Below are 24,219 nucleotides of genomic sequence, written 5' to 3'. Positions count from 1 at the left end.
TGCGGGCTGGGGGGGGGAATAACACAGGCGGAGCCACCCCAATGGGACACACGGAGATGGGATTATGGTGGGGAGCTGGAGGGCTGGGGGTGAGGAGACCCCCTGTGGAGTTTTTCCTGCTTTATTTTCCTCACTCGTGACTGCGGAGGGCACTCGTGGCTCAGGGCTTTGCAGCTGGATTCAATCATCTCCGTGCGGCTTTTGGCAGCTCCGTCACCAGACCTGACGGTGACGGTCTCCCAGGGGACAGCGGATGGCAGAGGTGAGGTGCGGGGTGCGGGGTGGCTCTGGGGACACTGCTTAGTGGCTCCAGAACGATGCTTTCATTGTCTCGTCTCACCCCAAGCGAGCCCCATACTTGCATGCAATGTCCCCTGGCGCAAGAAAAGGCAATTTTCCATGGCAAGGGGAAATTCATTCTGCACGAATAGGGTGAATTGGGCTGCACGGAACTTTACAGTGTCTCTTTGGCTGTTTACTACCCCAAAAAACAGCAAGTGAACAGTGCTGAACCAGCTTGGGCTCCTCTTACCTTTTCCCATAACCCCAACCCAACTGGGGCACAAAACCAGAAGAATTAGCTTTAACCACAACTTCGGGGCTCCCCCTCTCCCTGCTCTTCCCCAAACTCTTCCTTGGGCTGCTCTGATTTTGGCTTCTCCTTCCTTACAGCAACGCTCCAGCTCGCTCCTTCTGCTTCCATCCCCGTTGAATGTTATTCAGCTGCCTCTCCTTGACTTTGGTGCTTACTCTCATGGTGTTGCCTTGGCTGGGGCTCTCTGATGCCCCCAGACCACGGTGCTGCCTATTCTGGCTCATACCTAAGTAGGAGCACAGGCACAGCTAAGGAAATACAGACCTACAACTGAGATTCAAATACAATACACCACCCCTCCAAGAAACAAAGTCTTCCTGCTGTGCAACTGCTCCTCCATGTGGGGATTACAGACAGGCAAGGATGGGCTCTGAATGGTGACAAAAATAAAAAGGTGCTTTTTCCCCATGCTATTGTGGTTAAAAACAGTAGGATTTGACTTCTCCATGAAAGCACCCAATTTCAGTTACGCACTCTAAAATAAATGGGGCATTTCCTTCTGGTCATTGGCCTGTTTAAGGGGCTTTCCTCATCGTGGCCATGAAACAGCAGAGCCATTTTCCCATCATTTAACCCCAAAATACAAGCCTTAGGCACCAACCTCCTTTCTGTTTCCCCAGCACACATCGCTGCCTCTCCTGTGCTTTGAAGTGGTTTAGAGACAACGTGGAACTGGGGAAGAAAACGGCAATTTGGGCTCTCCAAGGAAGCCAGCAGAGACACAGCTCTCATCATCACATCCCTCTCGGGTAATTTGGTCAAAAACCAGGTGAGATTTGCTCAAAAGCAGATGCAACGTATTAGATGTCTGGGTGCCAGTAAGAAAATACTGTCAACAATCTTCTGAGAGGTTCAATAGCAGGCTGGGGCTTGGGATGGCTTTGCCTCCCATTGAGGCCGTGAAACCAACGGCTTGTGTTCCCTGTGCTCACCCTTTTCTAGTCCATTTGCTATCTGATGTTTCAAGGTGTGACCTAAGCGTGGCACCTGAATGGCCAAAGGGACAGCTCTTGTACTGCCCACAGTAAAACACCATGGTTGTATCTCATGTATTCTGCCAAAATGATTGAGAACAGGAGCAAATCAATGCATTTCTGGGGCGGCTGAGGACTTTTAAGCTTGAGTGGGCACAGCCTAAGTGGTGCCCCACATCTGGAAGAGCTGACGCAGGAGCTCCTAAAGGCTTCAGATGAGGCAAAATGCCATGTTAAGATGCTCCCCTAAAGCCTGATACCTGGGTTAAGAGTCAGAATGTGCAGTGCAGGATCTTGGATACAGAAAGCAACTCGCCAAAGCTCATCTTCATCACTCTGTCTTGTTCAGGCGCGAGAACTGTGCACATGGATGGCACAGAGAAACTAATTTGTGTTTTAAGTTCCTCCTGAAAACAAAGGCTGAAACAATGAATAGTTCAGAACAAAGCACCCATTTCTGTACAGACTTCGATAATAAATCCCCTCTCACCTCTCGGTGTGGGTTCAAACAGAGCAGAAATTGGCTGGGTGGATGCAAGAGAGGTGGTTGTGCAAACACACAGACGCTTCTAAGAGCTTTTAAACGTATGATTCTATTCTATATTCTGCTTCTTTGAGGGGAGCGTTAGAGTTTTTGGGAAACACTGAGACAAATACTTCAAGGAAAGGCAGGAGAAATGTTTACCAAAATATTATTAATTATAGCTCCTTTAGATGAAAGCAATGTTGACAATAAGCTTATTTTAATTCACGTTACATAACCTTGAATCACAAGCAACTTAAAGCCTTTATGGAAATGCTTGCTATGGGGTGTCATCAGATAACTTGAGGATGTTCCTAAAAGGTTCTTGTGCTTAAAAGAAACAACAGACCCAAATCCCAACGAGTTCAGAGCCTGGACTGTATAAAAGCTTAGAGAAGAGGAAAAATATTTCCCATTTTCTTGGATTTCGTGGCAGTTACAAACCTTTCAGCTTGACCAAGAGAAGCACTGTGGGCTATAGAAGAAAGCAGTTTGCATGCAAAGCGCTGTATGAACAGAGGGGACTTCAGAGGTTACCTCAGTTGTTCAGAGAGACTGAAAAGAAGAATGTAATGGTTCTGTTAGTTTAAATTGTACAGCACTGACACTGGAGGACTGTGATTGAGGCACGTCAGCCTACAACAAACCACTGCCAGGTATCAGCCACCAGCAGCACATAGCAGAGTGCAGGCAAGGACAGGGTCTTACAGTTGGTCACAGCTTCACCTGTACGTAGGGCAAGTGTGAGCAGTTAGGTAGCTGTACAGCACATCTCAGGAAAGCAAATGGTGTGTTCTGTAGAAAAAACACTCCACATTGAAAGTCACTGAGGATCTGTGCATCTTCTCCCTACCTGCAGGCAAAGAGTGCCTCAGTCTGAATTAGCACCTGGCTAAATCCCAGACACCTGTAATGTCATCGATATTTTCACTGTCTTTTTTATTAAAAAGCAGATTTCCACAGAGAAATAATGACATACAAAAAAGAACGTTATTGAAATGTAAATTAGCAGTTCCCAAAAAGCAGAGTATTGCAGAATTCAAAACAAAATTAACAAAAAGAGTAGGGGTCAATGATCATCTCAATCACAGCAATATTCACACATCCTTTTTGTGGAATGCTATTCTGCTTTATTTTGTAAGTAGTTATTAAGGCAACCCGTTATGTTCTCAAGCCACCACTTTTCTTATCTGACTTACTTCAAAGGCCTTAAATTACAAAGTATTGCCACAGATTTTCGGATCACTGTGCTGTGTCCACCTGTAGAATTCAACGGGAGCAACAGCTGTGAGGAAAACTTCAAGCATGCGGTCCTCTGGAAATACTCTCAAGGAACCACATTAACCTAACATGTGACTAAAGCCCAGGAGGGACAACCTCTTCCAAGGAACACCTGCAGACGTGTCTCAAATCGGATTCACCTGATGGGCATGTATGCTGAAATACAACAGACTCCTCGGCCAGCATTTGAACAGCAGCTGCATTGGGAAAGCTGCTGTCACAGGAGCCGTTTATGGCCATGCAGTCTCAGTTTACATGGGGAACAAAATGAAGTCTTCATTCTTTTGCATCTCCCACTCCATCAGCATTAATAGCAAACATTGCTTCAGCCTCAGGAAGGCAAGGAGAGTCATAGATTTTACATATTCTGGTTTCACCTCGGCCTTTTCGCAGATAGAGCCTGAAGGGGAAAAAGAAAGAAAAGAGGTATGGCCTCCTTCCAGACAATCCTGATCGTAATTCTTAAAACATTACACTGAAACACTACATGGAATGTAGCATACTTTGAGCTGTAAGAACTGAACCTGCTCAGAGTGGCACCTGTTTCTGCAAAGCAGACTGGAAGTGCCACTGACAGACCAAAGAGAGACCCGGAATTTAAAGGTATGTATTCAGTGACACAAAATCTTCCAAAGTAAAGCTAATGGAAGGTGATAATCTGTTCTCTCACCTCGTGGTGGAAGCATGGGCTATGATATTTCCTCCAATAGGTTTCTTGGGATCTGCTGCAAACATGGCTGCTCCATCTACCTGCGCCACCACTTGGTTAGTGATCACAACAGCCACACCAAACTAGGAGGAGAAAAGCAATAATGCAAAATTATTTCCCACCACCTGAATAAATTAAAAAAAAAAAAAGGCATGCTTGTAATTCTGCTCTCCTCTCTGCAGGTGATACCCACTCTCAACATACAACAGAAGCAGACAGTGAGCAGGCACTTTCCATACAAGGCTGCTGAGCTTCACAAGAGAAAGAAAACCAATCAGCAGTCCCCTAGGGAGCAAGGTTCAGCATTTACCTCATCTGCAAGTCGGAGAAGCATACGCAGAAATCTGGCCAGATGCATCTGTCTCGCTGACAGCTCGCCTCTTCCAGAGTAATCTGTCCGATACAGAGCTGTCGCACTGTCCACTATCAGCAGTGCATACCTGGAGAAGTTACATGAAGCATTCTCAGAGGTGAATAATGTGAACATCTGAGTCAACTGTGAGCTGCATGCAGATGTGGATGTAAGCCCTTCTCACCTGCCAGTTAGCAGAACTGTTATTTTTACCACTACAGACTCAATCTGCAGTGTTCAGATTACTATGAAATAAAACTCTTTATACCATGGGTATTCTGTACACCTCAGGTAAACAGGTCCCTGCATACCTCATAGCACCACCCCCCTTCCTTCTAAAGGGTCTCATAAACCTCAGTTTCAAACTAAAGCTATCTGCACACGTCCTGGTCTTGGCTGGGATCGTTATTCTTCTTCATAGTGGATGGTATGCTACTGTGTTTTGGGAAAGAAAAAAAAAATAAAGGTAACAAAAATGTGGATAATACATTGATAGCTGCTGTGCTTACATTGAGTCAAGGACTCTTCAGCTCCTCCTGCTGCCCTGCCTGTGAGGAGCTGGGAAAGAACCAGAACAGCTGACCCAGGCTGGCCAAAGGGATATCCTATACCATACATAACAGCATCACGCTGAACAACAAAACTGGGGGAGACTGCTACTGCTCAGTGATAAGCAGAGCATTGGTCAGCAGGTGGTGAGTAACTGCACTGTGCATCGTTTTTGTAGCAGTTGTGTTTTGTTTTCTTTCTTATTAAACTGTCTTTATCTCAGCCCAAGAGTTCTTGCTTTTTTTTACTGCCTTCAGTTCTCTCCCCCACCCTCTTGGGGTCCGGGAGGTGAACAGCTGGTGCTTAGCTGCCTGCCAGGGTAAACCACAACAACTGCACTGCTCTAAACCAACTCTCTTTCTGAAAGCAATTATATAATGTGATCCTTAAAGTTGTTTCTCAGGCTGGCACTCATTCTTTGTCAAGTGAGATCCGTTGTCACAGCTCAAGTCAGTTGCTACCATCCAACATTTCAAAAGCAACAGGTATTAACTCACAACTGAATTACTCACACATCTGAGCTGATACACAAAACTTATTGCATGCATGTGTCAAAGCATAAATTAGTTTGAGAACAACTTCAAATGTAAGCTGTTACTTTGACAACTCAGTCATGTGACACAGGTGATGAACCAGTGCAGAAGAAGTGTACAAGAAGGTTTATAATGTACCAGCACAAAAGTCACCCCATCTTTAGATGAGGTCTCATTACCGTGACTCAGCCATCATGGCAGATGCCTGATAGAGGAGCTGGGTCTGGTGATCTGTGTTAAAGCCTCGAGCATATGCCACGTTATCCAGGACATCACTGCCAGACAAGCCATACCTAGAGACATCGGTGACAAAAGTCTTCAGCAACAAGCCTCATCAACAGGAGTTACTGCTACATCTCAACAGCTTGACTTTATTTCATTCATTCAGGATGATATGTTGACTACGTCAGTTTCCTCTCTAAAGAAAAGGGAACAACTCTTGTGGGCCAGCACAGCTCATACTGGTTTGATATTTAAGTCTAACAAGAATCTGCATGTAACCAGCAGAGTTTTTATTGCCTTCAAGAAGTTCAGTTAATTATGTTACCCCTGATCTGTAAATGAGACACTTCAGAATATTCTGAGGTAGAAGCAGGAGATGAGAAAACTGCCTTCCAACATGTGGGGGGGGCTCTCACATTTCTCAACAAAAAAATCCCATGTGCTGTTGAGATAAACTTTTTGTAGAAGAATCTTTCTTACAAAATACTGGTAGAATTTAAAGAAAATCTTGGTATGTCATCAACTGCAAAACTAAATTTGAGGGGGATATGAAGTGAAAACATCAAATGCCAGGGAACAGTGATGTTAGCTTATGTCATAGCTAAGTAAAAATAGAAACTTTATAAACTACAGCTAATGAAGTGGTCTAAAGGGCATCTAGGAAGGCAGAATGATAGAACCCAGGAGGCAGGAAGGGGCTGCTGGTTAAGGATAGGTCTTACTCTAACAGTCCAATGAATTTAAAGAGCCTGGCTGATCTTTACTAAGCTGGCTCACCATGAGGAAATGCATTCCCTTCTTCACCTAAGTAAACGCCTGTTTACTTCCAGCCATAAGTACAGACCTTTCAGCCACAGCAAGAAGACGTTCTGGACGGAAGGTGCCTTCAGTGTCAATGTACATGGCTTTTCCTTCTCCACCTCCTCGGTCAATGGGAAGCTAAAGGAAGAGCACATTTATGAATATGAAATCAGTAACAAGTAATCCAGTTACTGCTTTATTCCTTCAGCTGATGTTCACACAATAAGTAATGTACCAAGCTATGGTGATTGAAGTCACATTTGTCTGGGAAAAGTGACAATACAGATTCTTGTCTTCAGTCTCTCTGCAAGGGGACAGGAGCTCAGCTTCAAGCACCTCCCTGTGCTTAAGACCTATGATTACACCACAAGGCTAATGTCTGTTAATGGGGTCAAAATATCAAGGCTGAAAGAAAGCTACAAAACATAAGTCAAATACAGACAAAAAAGGTAACAAATTTAACTGCAGCCATACTAATCCCAGCAGGCAGGTTAAGAGAGGAACAAAAGACCCTAGCAAGCTGCAAGTGCAGTCATGGGTGCTGCAAAAGTTTCTGAGAACTCTTTGGGAACAGGTAAAATGTATATATGTGGGGCTCTCTGTAAGAAAAGGGCATAAACTAGCAAATACTGTGTTGTCTGAATACTTGATTTTAATAAAGTGGATAACTCACTTGACAGGTAACTGCCAAAGTATGGCACAACTGTGTTTTTCCAGTACGAAACTCCCCAAATAATTCTGTTATGGACCCTGTTTCTATTCCTCCTAGGTGGAAGAAAGGAAAAAAAAAAGATTGTCACATACTTCCAGTAAAGACTGCATACACAAAGCTTTAGTTTTACACAGATTGAGTTTAACACTAACTTTGCCTGAAAGTTTTAAAGCTAATTGGAAAAACTGGTTTTCATATTGAGGTTTGCTCATTCTGAAGATGAGAAGTTCAGCTAAGCTGGTTTTTGAGGATGCTGAAGAGCTGAAGTGACTCAATTGTGCTTTGAGATTACAAGTGGGAACAGGGAGATGATCGTGAAAGTTAATCGATAAACAGAACCCAAGTCATTACCTTGAAGAAGTTTATCAAGTTCTTTGGACCCAGTGGTGATCTGGATGATTTCAGACCTCCGCTGATGGAATTCCGTTGCTGTGGTAAAACCCATCGGAACCAGTTTAGCTGCTTCAGCCTAAAGAAAACCAAACTAAGCAGTGCAAGGAGAGCTCATCCCATTCATTTGCCCCTCTACTAATTAGTACCGTAAACCTCAGGTGCCACCTGAAGTACAGAGGGTTCAGAGGCTTCACCCTTCAGAGGGCTGCAACAGAGGAACAACTGTACAGGGTCAGCCCAGTGGTTCCTAACCAAGCACCCCGTGCCTTGACAACTGCCACAAGTGGATGCTTGGGGAAGGAGCCTAACAAATCAGGGAAGAAGGAACTGATCCACTATCTGGTAATTCCTCTGGGTTCACCAAGTCCCTCTGTGTGATGATTATCCCATTAACACTGCACTTAGCTCTTGGTATCGTTGCATTATTAAACCAGTTCATGTTACTGATGGTTACAGGGTTGTGGGACAAGTAGTTCCAGAACTCCATCATATCCTGTACGAAAAAATGCTTTCTTTACTTCAAGCCTCCTTACCATGAGAAATACTGAGCTGGAAATGACAGTCATCTTGGCCACACTCTCCACATCTTCCACAATTTTTATAGATCTTAATTATCCCCCTTCCCCCACCCCCCTCCTTCACTTCTTCTTGAAGCTGGTCCTAGCCTTTTCTGACCTCTTCCCATAAAAAGCCACATCACATCTCTCCAGCCTGGAGAAAAGAAGGCTGCGGGGTGACTTAATTGCAGCCTTTCAGTACCTAAAGGGAGCCTACAAACAGGAGGAGAGTCAACACTTTGAAAGGGTAGATAACAGCAGGACAAAGGGAATGGTTTTAAGTTGAGGAAGGGAAGATTTAGAACTGATGTCAGGGGGAAGTTCTTTACTATGAGAATGGTGAGGTGCTGGAACAGCTGCCCAGAGAGGTTGTGGATGCCCCGTCCATCCCTGGAGGTGTTCAAGGCCAGGTTGGATGGGGCCCTGGGCAGCCTGGTCTAGTATTAAATGTGGAGCTTGGCAGCCCTGCCTGTGGCAGGGAGATTGGAGATTCATGATCCTTGAGGTCCCTTCCAACACTGGCCATTCTGTGATTCTGTAATAAGCTTTATTACTCTTCTTGGTCTATCATTAATGGAGACCTTCCAAAAACACTAGAATACTTTAAACCAGCAGAAATAAACCTTCCAGACATTCTCAGCTTAAAGTTTTTGCTTAAAATCCTTACCAAGATTTTATCAGCTTTGGCTTCACTGATGCCTTTAATATTTAACAGCTCCTTCTTGGGTGCATGTGCTACAGACTCAACAGTGTGATATCCAGCTTCTTCTAATTTCTTCACATCATTTGCATTTATACCACATTGCTGAAAGACAGGAAAAAGAGACACAAGGAGTCACAAACACCAATCACTGAATACCTTCAACCATACCTTTAGGTTTAAATCAAACTCTGCTATTACAAGACAGCACATTCAGTGTTATTCCCCTAACACTTACAAACAAATGGACAAGGGGAAATGGCCTCAAGTTTAGGTTGGATATCAGAAAGAACTTCTTTACAGAAAGGGTGGTTAAGCACTGGAATAGGCTCCCCAGGGAGGTGGTTGAGTCACCATCCCTGGATGTGTTTAAAAACTGTTTGGATGTGGTGCTCACAGACATGATTTAGCAGAGGGTTGTTAGAGTTAGGGTAGTATGGTTAGGTCGTGGTTGGACTCGATGATCTTTAAGGTCTTTTCCAACCTGAGTGGTTCTATGATTCTATTCTACGATTCTAACTTCACCTAGATTTAAATCAAGCTCTGTTATTCCAAGTCAGCGCGTCCAATGTTACCACCCTAACACTTACAAACAAATAACCTTTTAAATAAATACGATTTTAACGCAACGTTTGCAAGAGCTACTCTCCAAACAGCGCAGAAAAGCAGATGCTGATTTAATAAATACTGAAGGTAACTAACAAATATCCAGGAAAAGACAGAAGCATAGAATTGTTTGAGGTGGAAATGACCTTTAAGGGCAGCTGGTTCAATATGCAATGTCCAGAAACACCTACAGCTCCATCAGTTGCACAGAGCACCGTCCAGCCTGACCATGAATGTCTCCAGGAAGGGGGCATCCCCCACCTCTCCGGGCAACCCGTGCCAGTGCCTCACTGCCCTTATCATACCAAACCTTTTACCTCTAGCCTAGATATGGGCTCTGGCCCAAAGCTCTCCTCCTCTGCGGATGTGTCGGTGCTTGCCTCGAACTGCACCTGCATGGCCATGGCTGCAGCCGCCCTAGGAGGAAAGCAGACAGCTTGGTGACACGGGGTGCAACACAAACAGGACACGGGCACACAGCCGTGCAGAACGCGCTGCCATCCAGAGCAGCAAAGCCCCTTCCCGCTGTGAGGAAAGCCCTTTGTGCACTGCGTTACACTCTGAAAACAAAGGCCTTGCCTCTCGCCTCACCTGGCGGGAGGTTGAATAGAGGCTCCCGAGCACTCAGGAGGATTATGGTGAAAAATCAGCACAGTGCTAGCAAACTGTCATCTTCACTGCGTGCTCAGGTGGAACCTCCGAGTACTGCGGGTTGGGGGGGTCCCAGCGGGGCCACCCGCAGCCCCACGTCAGGGCGGCGTCCCAGCGTTCTGCCACCACACGCGTCGGGAAGCGGCCTGTCCCGCTTTCTCTCGTTCTCCAAGCTCGGGCCGCCCCCGCCTCACCTTAACCCAGCGTTATTTTTCAAACTTCTCCTCACGGGCCCGCCTCAACCGCCGCTCCTCCTCAAGGCCGCAGCCGCCCGCTGCAACCCGCGCGGGACGCCGCGGCCATTACCGTTCGCGGCCGCCACCGCTTCGGAGGAGCCCGCCACCGGGTCACGTGACGGAGGAAGAATACGGAGCCCGCCACCGGGTCACGTGACGGGGGAGAGCGCGGAGCCGGCAGCGCCTTAAAGGGGCCGCACCCCTTTACGGGTGATTCATTAAATCCTTTTCAGAGCTGGCAGGGCGTCTGCAAAGAGAAGGTCACGCAAAGATAAAGGATATGAGATATTAAAGAGATATGCACTTCAGTAGCAGAGCCTATTAATAATTCCCAAATCCAACTGCACAAAATAAGGAAGCAAGAATACTGCTCAGAGGTTCCCTTTGCACACACTGAGCCTTACGCCTTCTCCTGGGCTGCAGGAAGACAAGCGTGCTCAGCAGATCAAGAGAACACCTCTGCTCTGCGCTGAGAAACCTCACCTGCAGCACTGCATCCCGGTGTGGAGTCCTCAGTGCAGGAGAGACATGGAGTGTGTCCTGAGGAGGGCCACAGAAATGATCCAAGGGATGGGAACACCTCTCCTACAAGGGCAGGCTGAGAGCTGGGGACGTGCAGCATGGAGAAGGGAGGGCTCCACGGAGATCTGAGAGCGGCCCTTCAGCATCTAAAGTGGGGCTAATAAGAACTATTTGGAACAGATGACTTTTAAAAGTCCCTTCCAACTCAGGCAGTTCTGATTCTATGACTTATCAATAGCTTCCTGTTTTAGTGGGTTGTGGTCAAAGACACGAAGGAGGCTGATGTAGTGCTGTTTCACTACTGAAGAAAATCATTAGTCTACCTGGGCTCAGGGATTTCATTATGCCATTGAAAAGCTGCAGATTATTGGATGTAAGACCAACACGAAGCAGTCCACCTACAAAAAGACATGGAAGTTGGGAAGACTCCTTGTGTTGAGAAGCTAAGAAAAGGGTGCTTGTTTCTTACTGTAAAGCTTGTTTTCACTCACTCCCTTAGTACTGTAACAGAGTAACTGATCAATCCAGAGCTTTTCAGGTTGAGCTGTTCACCTGTGATAGCCCTGAAATCAAATGAGATCATCATAGCCTCTAAGAAGCCACTCAGAAGTCTTTTTTTCCCTGGTTTCATCAAAGCAAGCAGATAGCAAATGACATCAGCAGCTTCCATTGCTGCAACTGAAACTTCCTAAGCACTATTTTTACTGTAAAGACATGGAGCTTTTTTGTTTTGTTTCATCTGGCACTTCATTCAATATTCAGACCAATAAAATAAGCTTTGCCAGAAATTCACTCCTTAGAAATTGACACTTAGAAACATGCCAGGGAAAATTCAAAACAAAACAAACCCCCTCAACAAACCAGACATGAAAAAAGCCAAACAAGCAGGATAATGATCACACAGCACTACTGCAGCACCCTCTACTGGTTCTTACTGCTGATAAAATGGCCTCAGGAAACTCGAAAGTAATTCCAGGTATAGCATTCCACATCATGTGCAAATTTGTCACTATTTTCTGATTAAAAAAGTTTTCTCCTGCAAAGATCACACCATGATAGTGTAACACTGTGAAATACAAGGGAAGAAAAACACATTCAGGCTATGAGAAGTCCTCTCAAAGAGAGAAAGTTTTTTCAATAGTAATAGGCAAACTTTCAGTCAAAAGTTTAAACGGAGCAGTCAATAAACACAGCTTGAAGAAGGAATAGCAATAATTCAAACGTTTAATGAACTTCCACCTTCCAAATAGAAGGAAAAAATTATAAAAAGACACAAATATATATGCACTTAAAACACATGAAAACACTTTCAAATTCAACGTATTTTACAGATACAAAAAATAGTATCTGCCTACAGAATGGAGAGCTTAGAAACAGGAGGCGTGTCAACGCTATCAACTCATCAGGGTTACATCGATTTCAGCATCTCAACCTATGTAATACACAGACTATACACAAAATCAATCTGGGCTGCACCGACGACATTAAAAGATGCCTCCTAAAATTTGAATAGCTCAGTCTGCTCACTAAGTTTGTCATTACCTCCTCAGACAACGTACAAAAAGGAGGAGGGAGACTGCACTGCACCATCCATGCCTGTGCACAGAATACCAGAACAAAGTTCTTGAAAAACTCACGTCGATTGAACTGATGGTTTTGAGTCTGCAGCAGCCAGAAGTTCATGATTAAGCACAAGGATCTGTAGTCTTCATATCAGAAGTCTTCCCAGTTTTGGCCAGCTGTCTAATTATTGCTGGTTATTTGGCTCATCATAAGCCAGACTATCATTTCAGTACTTTGGGAGAGGTTCCAGGGAACTGATGAGGATTAAAACTGGTGTGGTATGTTTGAATGTTGTGCAGTAGCGAAATAATGATAGTAGAAGAAAATTCCAGATGCGTTAATTTAGAAATTGATCAGCAGCATTTTATACAAGAGCTCTGTAAATCAATCTAGAACAAAATTAACGAGCTATGTAATACAGATAGCCATTCTAGGGAAGACTATACAAGGAAGCCAAGACGACTGGTGAGATTGCATTGCATTCTTATGATACATAAGTTAAAGAATGTCCTCTGACTTCTTCGGTCCTGTATGTAGAACTAAATAATCATCTGGGGTCCTGGAGCAGATTTTGATGAATCAAGCTCACCATTCTTCGGAGATAATGGTAACCAATAGGTACTTTAGAGAGAACAGCAGAAATTTCCTCATGTCTGGAAAAGATAAAGTTACATGTGTTTGAAAGGATGTAGAACATTTAATTTCCTGCCCCTAGCTTTGAAATGTAAGTCACGAGGGGTGGTTCTTTCTGCTCAACTCACCCAATATTCCCAATTTTTTTTTCAACAGTGAAAGGCAGTGAAGCAGATGGGTAGTTGGATGATAAAGACAGTGTCAACTCAAACTTTGCAAAAGCGGTGGAAGTGGAGAAGAGGAGCTTCACACTGTAAGAAATGAAAGCAAAAACATCAGCACAAAATGTTGAAATGTATATCTCCTTTGAACTCAGTTCCAGAATGAAAACTAATTACAGAACCTTTCAAAATTATAGAAGATAGAGTAATAGTGAAAAATAAGTTTCCTGGTTAACATAAAACATTTCTAGCTAGATAAAGTTTTCTGAGCTTTTAAGCAGGACCATAATTCTAGAATTGTTTCATGAATTCAAACCTATTTAAATCAGGACAAATTTCCATCTAGAAAACTAGATTTCCGTGTAGTTCATCTGTCTAGGATAACATTCAGGAAGAACAGAGCAGAATCTTTTTGTATATAAGGGTAAGACCATCACCAAGTACATGATGCCCAGAAAACATGCCTTGGGGTATAGGACAGAATATGACAAGATTAAAGAAGACCTTTTGAAGGCAGTTGTCCCACAGTAGATCTTCCTGAGAAAAGTGGTCTGCACGCTTGTTTTATTGACTTAACTAAATGTAGCTTCTATGGGACTTCTGGCATGTAGTAGAAATGTTCTTGCAAAGGGTACTACAGAATTAGAGTAATGTAAGTAAACAGCATCAAGGCATGCAGACAAAAATTAACCAGGCACTTCTTAGGATGTGCATAAAGAGTAAAAACCATTTCACTACACCCTTTTATCTTGTTCCACAGGGACACGACACAAAATTGGGAAGTAGCAGGATAAAATGAAGGCTAAGGAAAATAAATTTTAATTTAAATGCTTTCATCCTTCAAAGACTGTTTCCACTTGGCTGAAGCAAATCAAAGTCTAAGCCTATTATAAAAGAAACAAAGCACTAAGCTACACAGGTAAACTCTTGGCTCTGTTTGCTTTGCATTGCTACACTCTGGTCTTAAGTTTTAAGTGAGAGAGTCAAGTCCAACAGGAAAGCAGTAAATAAGAGATTAAGTAGAAGAGAGGAAGTTGACTGAATGCAAGGGGAGCTTCATTTCCAAGCTTTTGGATAGCACAGTCCAATTGTATTAAAAAAGAAGCTGACTTGTTAAAAAATAGTTGCATAAAACAACATTTCCAAGAAAACCAACTTAGCACCTTTTGCTTCTGCTTATGTAGAGACCCTCTGCAAAATTTGCATAAGCTCCATCTAAAGTTACTCACTTTGTGTCAATTATATCTGTCTTGAGAAGATTGTATTTTCCACCCCATCTCTCCAGAAATTCAATCTCCTCTCCCAGGATCCTGCAACGACTCACCACCAAAGAGACATCATGAAGCACCTACGGAAGAGATCAGAAAAGGATTTACATTGAAGCTGAAACCACTGTGTGACACTTGAAAACAAAGTTTAGGCTAGAAGACATTTAAAATATGCAGCTTAACTACTATCTCACTCTGTATACAAAAATGAAATTGTACAAGCAATAAAAACAAATATACATCCTTCTTTGCCATAAGTTTCTTCTTTTAGCTTTGTCACCAGGGTTGCACAAATATAGGTAACACCGGATTTGACTTAGGAATTTAAACTACTAATTCTCTTGAAAGCAGAATGGCAAGCAGCTTGATTCCCTGATTTCTACTAGCAGGAATAAGGCTTTTAAGCCATCACTGAGATAGTCAGACATCAAGGTAGCAAATAAGGAAGAAACCACAGCTTTTACATCTCTTGACTTCTGGGGCAGGTCCTTCTCCCTCTTACTTCAGAATATTTATGAAACAGATTTTGATTTGCATTAATCAAGTATTCATCAATACATTTTTATTCTCTATATCAAGCCGTGACAAAAAAGATTTCATATTTTTCTAGAGTCCTCTAGGCTTTTCAGACACTTTACCTGAGGCAAGTATTGTAGTGTGGGACACTTTTCCTGCCAGCATCCCTGACTTTCAATAAACTGGAATATGAGTCTTTGGACTAAACGTGAGGAGAGTGGAGCTTTTTCCTCTGTAACAAAAAAGGAAACGGTGTTGCAAGAAATTTTTTCAAAGCCATGTAGTAATGCACTAGCAGCTAAAACACAAATGTATAATGTCCTCCCAGTAAGAGTACAACACCGGCAGCTAATTTCAAGCTATGTGAAATATCTTACCATCCAAGAGAGATTCAAAGCTCAGGCTAACTATTTTTCTGGAAGGATTTTCACCAAAAACATCACCATCTGAGAAGGAAAGGAAAAAGCCTGAGGTAGTAACTATTTCTATACTTAGTTCTCTTAAGAAACAGACACTTATTTCACACATTTAGAAATTTTGTAGAGACCACTGATAAACCTATTCAAATACACTATTTATCATTTCTCTTAGCTTACATGGTACCTCTATAGTTCATTTTTTATTTCAACACAATTTTTACTAGTGTAGAATCTCTATGTTTCTGTTGTGTAACTATTTAACTTATCAAATTCATAAAACAGAAATCTGCCAGTTTTGCAACTTACCTATTGGGGTTCCAAACACAACTGTGAGTTCAATAGAATCATGAAGAAAGTTAAAGACTGCCTGGAGTTCACTCCATTCACTAATCTCCCACTCAGTGAAGCTAAAAGGAATAAAACAAACACAGACAACTTAAGTTTCAACCAACCAATCAGAACAATTATCTGAAGGATAAAGATCAGAGAATTAAGAATGCTTACATGTGTATTTTGTGTGAGAGACCAAATACATTTTCACTTGTTAACAAAGTGTAAGAATCTTTTGGAATCCAAAGCACAATATTATTCATTTCACATAAACATTACTTTTGGGATGGGAGGAGAGCTGGATATAGAAAGAGGGAATACAGAGTATCACTGTAAAGCCATTACAAGTTCACAGAAGTTTGGTTGCGTATCGTAGGTTGTGAGGAGATGGACATCCAAAGATAAATCAAGTAAAAAGGAAAAACAACAAACACAGACACATGTATATAGAAATGCAAGGCTCTAGAACTAGCTGATAAAAACAGAACACCTGAAAGTCTTTTTTTTTTTTTTTTTTCCTTACTTGCATCTCTCCAGGAGTTCCTGGCAGCTCTTTTCATCTTCCTGTAGATGCTTCATCTGAGCAAGTATTTGTTCATTCTCAGTCTCCAGATCTGACAGTTCTCTACAAAGATAAAGCAAAACATCTGATGTAGCACACTGGTGAAAAATAGTACAAATCTCTAGATCCTGAATGCGAATATTTTTAAGCTCCTTAGATCCCCTTTGACATCTTACCTTTGAAGTTCCTCTTCTTGAGCTTTGAGGCTTCCCAATTCTAAGAGAAAAGGGGGGAAGAAAAAGCTGTGAGAGAAAAGAGCAGCAAAGATGTTCCTAACTTCCCCTGCAGGTGCAAAAGATCTCAATCTAATGGCTGTTATTCCTACCTGGATGCAGATATGTGGTCAACAAAAGTTAGTGGTATTGAACAACGACAGTGCTGAACATGATAGCCAGCACACACAGACAGCCAGATTCTTTCTGATCACACTGATCCAAGTTCTAAGTACCTTTTTGCCACGAGATGTAAAAACAAATCTGTTTCATACTTTAACATCTATGTTATTTGCTATATCCAACATGAAAAAGAAAGCCATAATGTTTACATCAATGAGTTTCACTCTCTTCAGAGCTCAAAAGTTGATACCATTACCTTCTTCTAGTTTTCTTGATTCTGAGTCCTCTCCCTCCATTTCATCATCACTGCAGTCTGTTTCACATTCTTCCCATTCAGAATCTGTGGGAAAAAAGTATCAGAAGGTCTACACAGAACTCCCAGTATTTAGAAATTCCGTATTTAAAATCCATTTTATCTGTCTGTGTTCTAGACACTTCAGTATTTCACAGATAGCTGATTAAGATGTGCAAGAAGCCAGGGAGAGAGGGGTATCTACCAAAAACCCGAAGTAACAGAAAAGGAAAATAAAACTCCTTTTACTGCATTGCTTCAAAGCTGTTACCATGCAATGTAATTTGTACTCAAGGCACTGAAAGTCAATTTACAAGGAAGAAAATAAATGCAAATACAAATATGACAACCCCAAGTACTGAATGCAGCTTGTGTGAACACAGCGGAACAAGTCTGCAGCCATTCTGCGGTGCGTACAGTACAGCTGTGCTGTCATCACTAGCAGATTTAGTTACACACTTTGTCACATGTTCATAGGCTACAATTATAATTTTATATTTCAGCTCATTTTGGTGTATTTTCTAGTCTTCATATGTAAGTATGCAAGTAATTCTCACAAAGCATGTTTGCAGGCACAAGCGAATGTGTTTAAGCCTAACAGATACTTGTAACTCAAGACATTTAAAATTCCAGGTGGCCACCAAACACAGTCTTGAAACAGCAATTTAAATAGCATCTCTACAGGGAAAAAAAAAAGGGACCAGACAAGAAATCAACAAACCACTCACTTGTTTGGAAACACATACCTGCTTTTAGATCTGCAAGACAACTTTCTGCCTCCTTAAGCAATTCATCCATGTTTGCTGTTCTTGACTGGAGCTTTTCATATTGTTCCTAAGGTGGGAAAATTGTGCTCCTTTGCAATGTATTCTTACGCAAGTCAGTGACATTTTTAAAGAAATCAAATGCCTTCTGGGACCACCATTCAGATTTTTGCTTGCTAATAGACTAATTAAGCTGATACAATCTCTCATTAGCATGAAGAGGCAGAATAACTGACAATAAGGCAGATGCTATGTTTAAGAAAGTACCAGAAACTTGACAGTGTATCTTCCTACCCACTTTTTTTTTTTAATGAAGGTATGAGATGAGATACGTAACTAAGTAAATTTCTAGATACCTATCACAATGCACTGCTTCTGCATTTCCTTGTTAATTACTAATATGGGAATCACTATAGTAATAAAGAAGTGATTTCTGATGGCATTTCCTTTAATACTCTGTTTTTCACTCCCATTATTTTAACTGCCAAAAGACTTAGGCAGAAGGTTCCTATAAGTAAGTGCAAAAAAATGTCACTGTCCTAAAGTATTTTAAAATTGCTTATAGGTAAAAGAAAAACATGATTAGTAAGCAGACTTACATTAGTTCAGGTCCCACATTTGATGGTCCCAGTTTATGCTAGTTCAAGCACAGATAAAATATGGTAGAAGTTCTTTTTTAAACCTAATCCTCTGAAGCCTTGTAGCACATTACCTGCGCACTCTGCAGCAATTTGCTGTATAATGCCTCTTTCTCATTGTGAGCCAGGATTTTACTTTCCTTGATGAAATGGGATTTCATTTTGTTCAGTTCTGCTCCAAAGCTCTTCAGCTGCAATGGATAGAGAATATGGAAGGGAAAGTGAATGAGAATGTGAAATAAAGAATTTTCCAATCTAGTCTTTAGACTCTCTCCTTTCTCTGCTCCCACTCCCTGCAATCCCATTTCTCTAGGAGCAGTACTTCATCAGTATCAGATGCAACTGGGATTGTCCAGCCTTAAATTCAATTAATTCAAGTACAGTCTACTAATAAAGCAATGATTTTCCTTAGCAAAGATCCAACACAATCTATCTTCCAAGAGGGAACAGCACAGAAAGCAGAAGCATAGGATTTTAACAGCTCCAATAACTCAAGAAACATTTGCTTTCACAAATAAATAAATAAATAAATAAAAAGAGCAGCTTTATTCATTATGTCAGACGTCACTCATTTCAATTGTTCAAGAGTAACTTAGAACATTTTTTCCCTCACTGATAAAGAGGATAACTGAAATGATAACAGAAGTCCAGCCAGTGCCTAAACCACAAGAAGTGGTAACAAAGCCACCTGTTTGAACCGAACATAGCTACAGGTTGTGTAATACAACATTTTCTCTGACAACTATTAAGCTAAAGATGCAGTATGTACAGGTTGCTTTTTCATACCATGTTCTCAATCCATCACCACTAGGTGGTATCATTCTAAAGCCAGAATGTAGAGTTTGCTTTCAAAAACCTTTCAAATTTGTAATTCTTAGCTAAGAGTCCTAAGGCCTTTTACTGTTCCTGAGTACATTCTTCCTGAATCCAGTTAATATCCTAGCCTCTGTGATATCCTGTAACACAAATCTAATTCTGAATTATGAAAAATACGGTCTTTCATCATTTTAACTTTTTAATTTCATTGACTAGTCCTTTATTCTTGGCTTTAGAAGCGAGGAAAACAATCTCTTCATCTTCTTTCTTAATTCTGTCTGGAACATTCCTATAATGCTTCTGTTTTTTAAATGCAAATGTCTTCGGGGTGCCTTTTGTGCCCATTGTCATTAGCATTCTCCTTTAAATACCCTCTGGCCTCATAATCTTTTTCTTTGACATGTGACACCATTATTGCACTCCAAATTCTGTATGAGGTTTTATTTTTGTGTAATGACCTATTTTCTATTCATTATAGGTCTCGCACTATCACACCTACCTTTCCAAACTAAATAAACATTTAGGTTAATGAAATATTCTGCTCTTTCAATGAAACTACAGAGCCTCAACCGTAAGAGCAGTTCATTTTTTCCTTCCCTTCTGACATGTAAGAAATTCTTTATTCCACTTCTTACAGCAGTCTTTCATTCAGAAACTATTTTGCCTTGTATCTTCTACCTACCATTACATAGTGACCAGTTATTTGAATGCAGAGTTTGAGCTTACTTCATTATGTAAAAACCATTATCTTTTCATGCAATATTACCTCTTCGTCAGAGCAGGTTCTCATTACTTCCCACAAACTCTTATTCACATTCACCAGTGGTTGATCCTGGACACTTACATACTGTTTTAATCTGAAATACAGGGAGGAAAGAAGAATAATTGAAAGAAAGGCTTGTTGCAACTACACCAAGCCGACAAAGAAGCTGAAGGAATAGGAAATGATGCTATTGGGGCTGGGAAAAACCTTACTACTGACTTGAATTTTAACATAAAACTAGTTTTAACAGAAACTGTAGATGCCATAATGTATTAGACCAAAAAGTGACCTTCAGGTAAGGAAATAAATAATGGTAACTGTATAATAAACACTGGAAAACTGGAACAACAGATCATAATTGGTTATGATTCTGCTTCCTAACTTTGATCATTCTCTGTATCACTCAAAACCTTTAACTCTTCTGATATGTAACTGAAACACTTCATTAGTAACAGAGGAAAATCAAGCTATAACTATATCCATTATCACAGCTCCCAGGAGGCTGCCCTATACCACCTAAACCTGTAATAAACTGGCTGCCAGCATTAATTAGGTTAACTATCCTTTCTCTGTTTTCCCCCATAAGTAATGTATTTACTTTCCCTCAACCATTCTACATGCCAACAGAGATGAAAAATAGAACTACTAATTTAACCCATGGCTGAAAAAATACAGACATACTCATCTATCATCTGAGAAAGAACCTGGCAATCTTCTTCATAAATACGCATCTTGGGACGATAAATGTATTGGCTGAGAATCAGGTCTTCTGGAGTAGGTGGGGCACTGACAGCACACTGGGAAAAAAACAGAGGGGAAAACTTTGAGGAGAGGAGAAAAAAAAAGAAGCATGCTTTTTAGGGACAGTAGTTTCTTATCCGTTCATGTGCAGAAACCAACAAAAGGGCACAAATTTTCATTTCTGCAGAACAGAAAATAAATCTAATGGCAGTAGCCTGACATACCTGATTTACTGATGTGGCTATCCTGCTGACTTACTACCCTGACAACGTGACATCTTACAACAGTAAGATTTGCTTATGCAGGAGACAGTTGTCTAAAGAACTAAACCTGAAGTATTAGGAAGAATTTTACAAGAATTTTCACAAATATACTACTCACCATCTGAAGAGTATGTTAACAAACACATCTTTCTCAGTGATGCAGACACTGCTAAAGCTTTTCCACTGCCCCAGCACACCATTCGTTGTGCCAGTAGAAACTGCAGTAAGCCACAGGAAATGCAAATATTTGAGCTAATTCCCTATATTTTCTATTAAATAACTGCCATTGCCATGTTACAAACTTTCTCTGCTCATAAAACTTCTAAGGTTTTCCACATCAGTACAGAAAATTAAGCAGCTCATCCACACTGTTTTATTCGATTATCATTTTAAGGAGTGGTACTTATTTTTCCTCTAATTTAAAAGTAAACAAAATAAGGGAATGCCTTTCAGTCACTTTTGAAAGTAAAGAGTCAGAAGTCAAATCAGTGCAAATATTCATACTCTGAGTACTTTCTGATTTGCAGAACACACATACTGTAGTGTTTATGCAAAACTAAGAAGAGAATGTAAGAAATCCACTTAACACAGTAACTTTCTATCAATTTGCACATCAAAGCTGACTGTCCCTATAAATTCCTTTACTAGTACAGTAGGAAGTGTCTATAGAAAGGGAAAGCAAAATCTAGAGTATGTAAGAAGGAATCTAGAGTATGTAAGAAGGAATCAGTCTTGACTGGAGCTGCTGGAAGAAACATTGGAAATCAGATGCACTAAAATTAAGCAGTTATTTCAGTTTGGACAGTTTTTCCCAGTGCTTTTCTTCCTTCCCCCCCACCCCTCACCAGAGGTAAATGGTGGAGCTTATTTCCAGGCATAGAATAAACCTAGATTGACGAAAGGGCTTTGTTGCAGTTGTGATTAACAGAAACAACCATTTGCTAAATAAACGAAGCCATGGTAGAGCTAAGAATAAACCAGGTTTCTCAGTGCTATAATTTAAAGGTAAAAGGTTTTTTGCACACATCTCACTATGCTTTCAGACATCATTCTGACTTCAGTGGACAACTGATACAGTAAAAAGATAAAGTGAAGTAGTGAGATAGAGCTTCTAATTCTTTCAAGCATGTCACTCTTTAAACAAGCTCAAAAAACAAGGATTAGCATATTTATCCAAAAACGAACTAATACATTTCATTTTGTGAAGAGATTGAAATCTATTCTATTTTTCAATACTGAGGAGAAAAAACATCAATTAGCTGTGAATTAGCAAAGAGAATTGGAAGCATGTGGTGTCTAACAGTGGTCAAGGTGGAACTGATTTCTGTCTGGAACCATTCAGAGGCCTTTAATATAGAGCACCTCGAAATAAAGACAAATATAATGTAAAGTCAGTTTCAAGAATATCAAAGGATGGATACTCACGTTGGCTGGAATATGGCTCTGCCGGGGCTTCTGAATTGGAATATGGACTTGAAGAAGAGTAAAAAACTCCCCAACTGTGATGACACCACTCTGAAATTTCTGCAAAGTTAGGAAAATCATGCAGGTAAGTGCATTCTTCAAGAAAAAATGCTTACTGGTATATATGCATACAAGTATTTTTCATTTTAGGAAAAGAAGCTGGCATCTCTCAGCTATATACGTACCTCCCACAAATTATCTTCACAAATGCTATCTGTGAGAAGCTGCGATTCCATTTGACTGCTTCGTTGAACTAGGCAAAATAAATAAAGAAATAAATAACATGGCAGGCGTTAAAAGTATTCTCACGGAAATATGAATCCTACTTAATTGGCTCTAAAAGAAAAGCGACTTTAACGTAGAGTTTAACCTTCATGTGTGTTTTCAGTGCTGAATGAAGTCAATGAAGAAAAAATCTACTTTAGGCAAATACTAAGAAACAGGTCAAAAGCCTAATGTGAAATAAAAGTCATGTCAGAGTGGTAATGAAATGATCGGTCATTTTTCCATGGTAGGAAAGCCACATGTATCATACTAAAAAGTAATAAACCTGAAAAACAGCCTCCAGCAAACGTATGGAGAACATCCTAGGTTAGCATAGACTAAACAGTATCTGAGCTGAGCAACTTTGAAGATGACTATGGCTTTCAAATTCTGAGCCAAGACGACTTAGTTTATCACTCAAAGGAAGGAGTCCAGCTTTCACTGGATAAGACATAAGCTTTCATGGTTGCAGCAGGCAAAGCTGGAATTGGTTTTGTAAACAGAAGCAAAATATCACTTACATTACTGACAGATTTCTCCCTCATTGTTAGCTATCAGCTAATTAGTGAGAGATAATAAACCAGGAAGCTGACTCTGAGTACAGTTCTGAGACATGCAGGCAATCTTTGGGCAAGAAGAGTAGGAGTTGGGGATTTCCTTTGTGCTAAGAAAAATAAACTGTGTATTCAGCCCAACCTGGCCACAAAAACAGAAACTTGAATTCTGCAACTTTTCTCCTTATCTCAGTTTGCATGGCTTGGCCTTGTAGCCAGAGTAAAAAAGCATGTTGATGAGCTGGACAGGAAACTGCAAAGCAGGCATTTAACTCCTTTCCCAAATGAAGTATGTATTAAGGGTAGGGCTTGTCTTTAATTAGGCCAAAAATATATGAAAATTCAAGACAATTACTGCAAAGGAAGCCTTACTTGTTAATTCTGTGTCAGCCTTAACAGAATCTAGAGAGCTGCTGCTGTTGGCATGTGTACAGTCAGGGTTTTTAGCTGATAGATTTGGAGAATCTTCACTTTCAGCAACTTCTGCTTGGCTTTCAGGTACAGTGCTGTAAGTAACCTAGTATTAGCATATTTAAAAAAAAAAAAAAAGGAAATCAAAAGTTTAATGAAATAATGCAAGAATAATCCAATCAGTAGTTTGTGTAGCTGTTTCTTGACATTCAGAATTGAATTATTTTTGGTACCTGCACATTTCACACTTAATTAGCATGAAGAACCAGCATATGAATACTCAAGCTATTTATTCTAAAATCCTTCATTTGTTTCTCAATCAAAGCAGTACAGCACACTCTTGCAGTTTTCAGAGCTAAAAAGTTTCTAATGATGACGCACAAATTCTTAAGCTCAGATCAGCATTCCATATTTGCTTAGACTTTCTTGATCCAATAGTAACTTGTGCTGTCCATAAGACAGCCAATTTAAAATAAAGATACTTATTCAGATTTTAAGTACTAGCTTTTGGTCTTACTCTGTAATTATACATAAACAACAACTAGC

At 41.0% G+C, this 24,219-nt stretch overlaps 2 protein-coding genes and 1 long non-coding RNA gene across 7 annotated transcripts in view; 1 reads left to right on the top strand and 2 right to left on the bottom strand.

Annotated features, from left to right (window-relative positions):
* The first annotated feature begins 43 nt into the window (after nt 1-43).
* LOC124417997 lies at nt 44-5,205 on the top strand. Its single transcript, XR_006939397.1, has 3 exons — nt 44-262; nt 1,216-1,364; nt 4,265-5,205. It is a non-coding gene; the product is annotated as an uncharacterized LOC124417997 (long non-coding RNA).
* Nucleotides 2,291-10,502, bottom strand: RAD51 (RAD51 recombinase). 2 transcript variants are annotated; one of them, XM_015286146.4, is made up of 10 exons: nt 10,099-10,502; nt 9,825-9,924; nt 8,869-9,006; nt 7,603-7,720; nt 7,213-7,304; nt 6,583-6,677; nt 5,696-5,809; nt 4,393-4,522; nt 4,044-4,165; nt 2,291-3,773 (listed from the first exon to the last, which is right to left on the bottom strand). In XM_015286146.4, exons 2-10 carry the CDS (start codon nt 9,909-9,911, stop codon nt 3,650-3,652), a joined length of 1,020 nt encoding a protein of 339 aa, XP_015141632.1. In that variant the 5' UTR covers nt 9,912-9,924; nt 10,099-10,502; the 3' UTR covers nt 2,291-3,649. The 2 variants fall into 2 exon arrangements, with proteins under 2 accessions (XP_015141632.1, NP_990504.1); NM_205173.2 differs by having other exon boundaries at nt 10,353-10,502.
* Nucleotides 10,503-12,122: 1,620 nt separating this feature from the next.
* Nucleotides 12,123-24,219, bottom strand: part of KNL1 (kinetochore scaffold 1) — a 28,185-nt gene continuing 16,088 nt past the window's right edge. For all 4 annotated transcript variants that reach the window (XM_420938.7, XM_015286271.3, XM_004941298.4 and 1 more), the window contains 16 exons: nt 23,635-23,779; nt 22,630-22,697; nt 22,406-22,504; nt 20,658-20,773; nt 19,980-20,070; nt 18,472-18,588; nt 17,742-17,829; nt 16,960-17,043; nt 16,545-16,584; nt 16,330-16,431; nt 15,783-15,883; nt 15,435-15,503; nt 15,180-15,289; nt 14,503-14,621; nt 13,241-13,363; nt 12,123-13,132 (listed from right to left, as the gene is read on the bottom strand). In XM_420938.7, coding sequence (XP_420938.5) covers nt 13,027-13,132; nt 13,241-13,363; nt 14,503-14,621; nt 15,180-15,289; nt 15,435-15,503; nt 15,783-15,883; nt 16,330-16,431; nt 16,545-16,584; nt 16,960-17,043; nt 17,742-17,829; nt 18,472-18,588; nt 19,980-20,070; nt 20,658-20,773; nt 22,406-22,504; nt 22,630-22,697; nt 23,635-23,779 — 1,578 coding nt within the window. In that variant the 3' untranslated portion in view covers nt 12,123-13,026. The remainder of the gene's footprint in view (nt 13,133-13,240; nt 13,364-14,502; nt 14,622-15,179; nt 15,290-15,434; nt 15,504-15,782; nt 15,884-16,329; nt 16,432-16,544; nt 16,585-16,959; nt 17,044-17,741; nt 17,830-18,471; nt 18,589-19,979; nt 20,071-20,657; nt 20,774-22,405; nt 22,505-22,629; nt 22,698-23,634; nt 23,780-24,219) is intronic.

The sequence above is a fragment of the Gallus gallus genome, chromosome 5 (genome assembly GCF_016699485.2).
Source record: "Gallus gallus isolate bGalGal1 chromosome 5, bGalGal1.mat.broiler.GRCg7b, whole genome shotgun sequence".
Classification (NCBI taxonomy): domain Eukaryota; kingdom Metazoa; phylum Chordata; class Aves; order Galliformes; family Phasianidae; genus Gallus; species Gallus gallus.
This window is presented reverse-complemented; position numbering and strand designations above follow the sequence as displayed.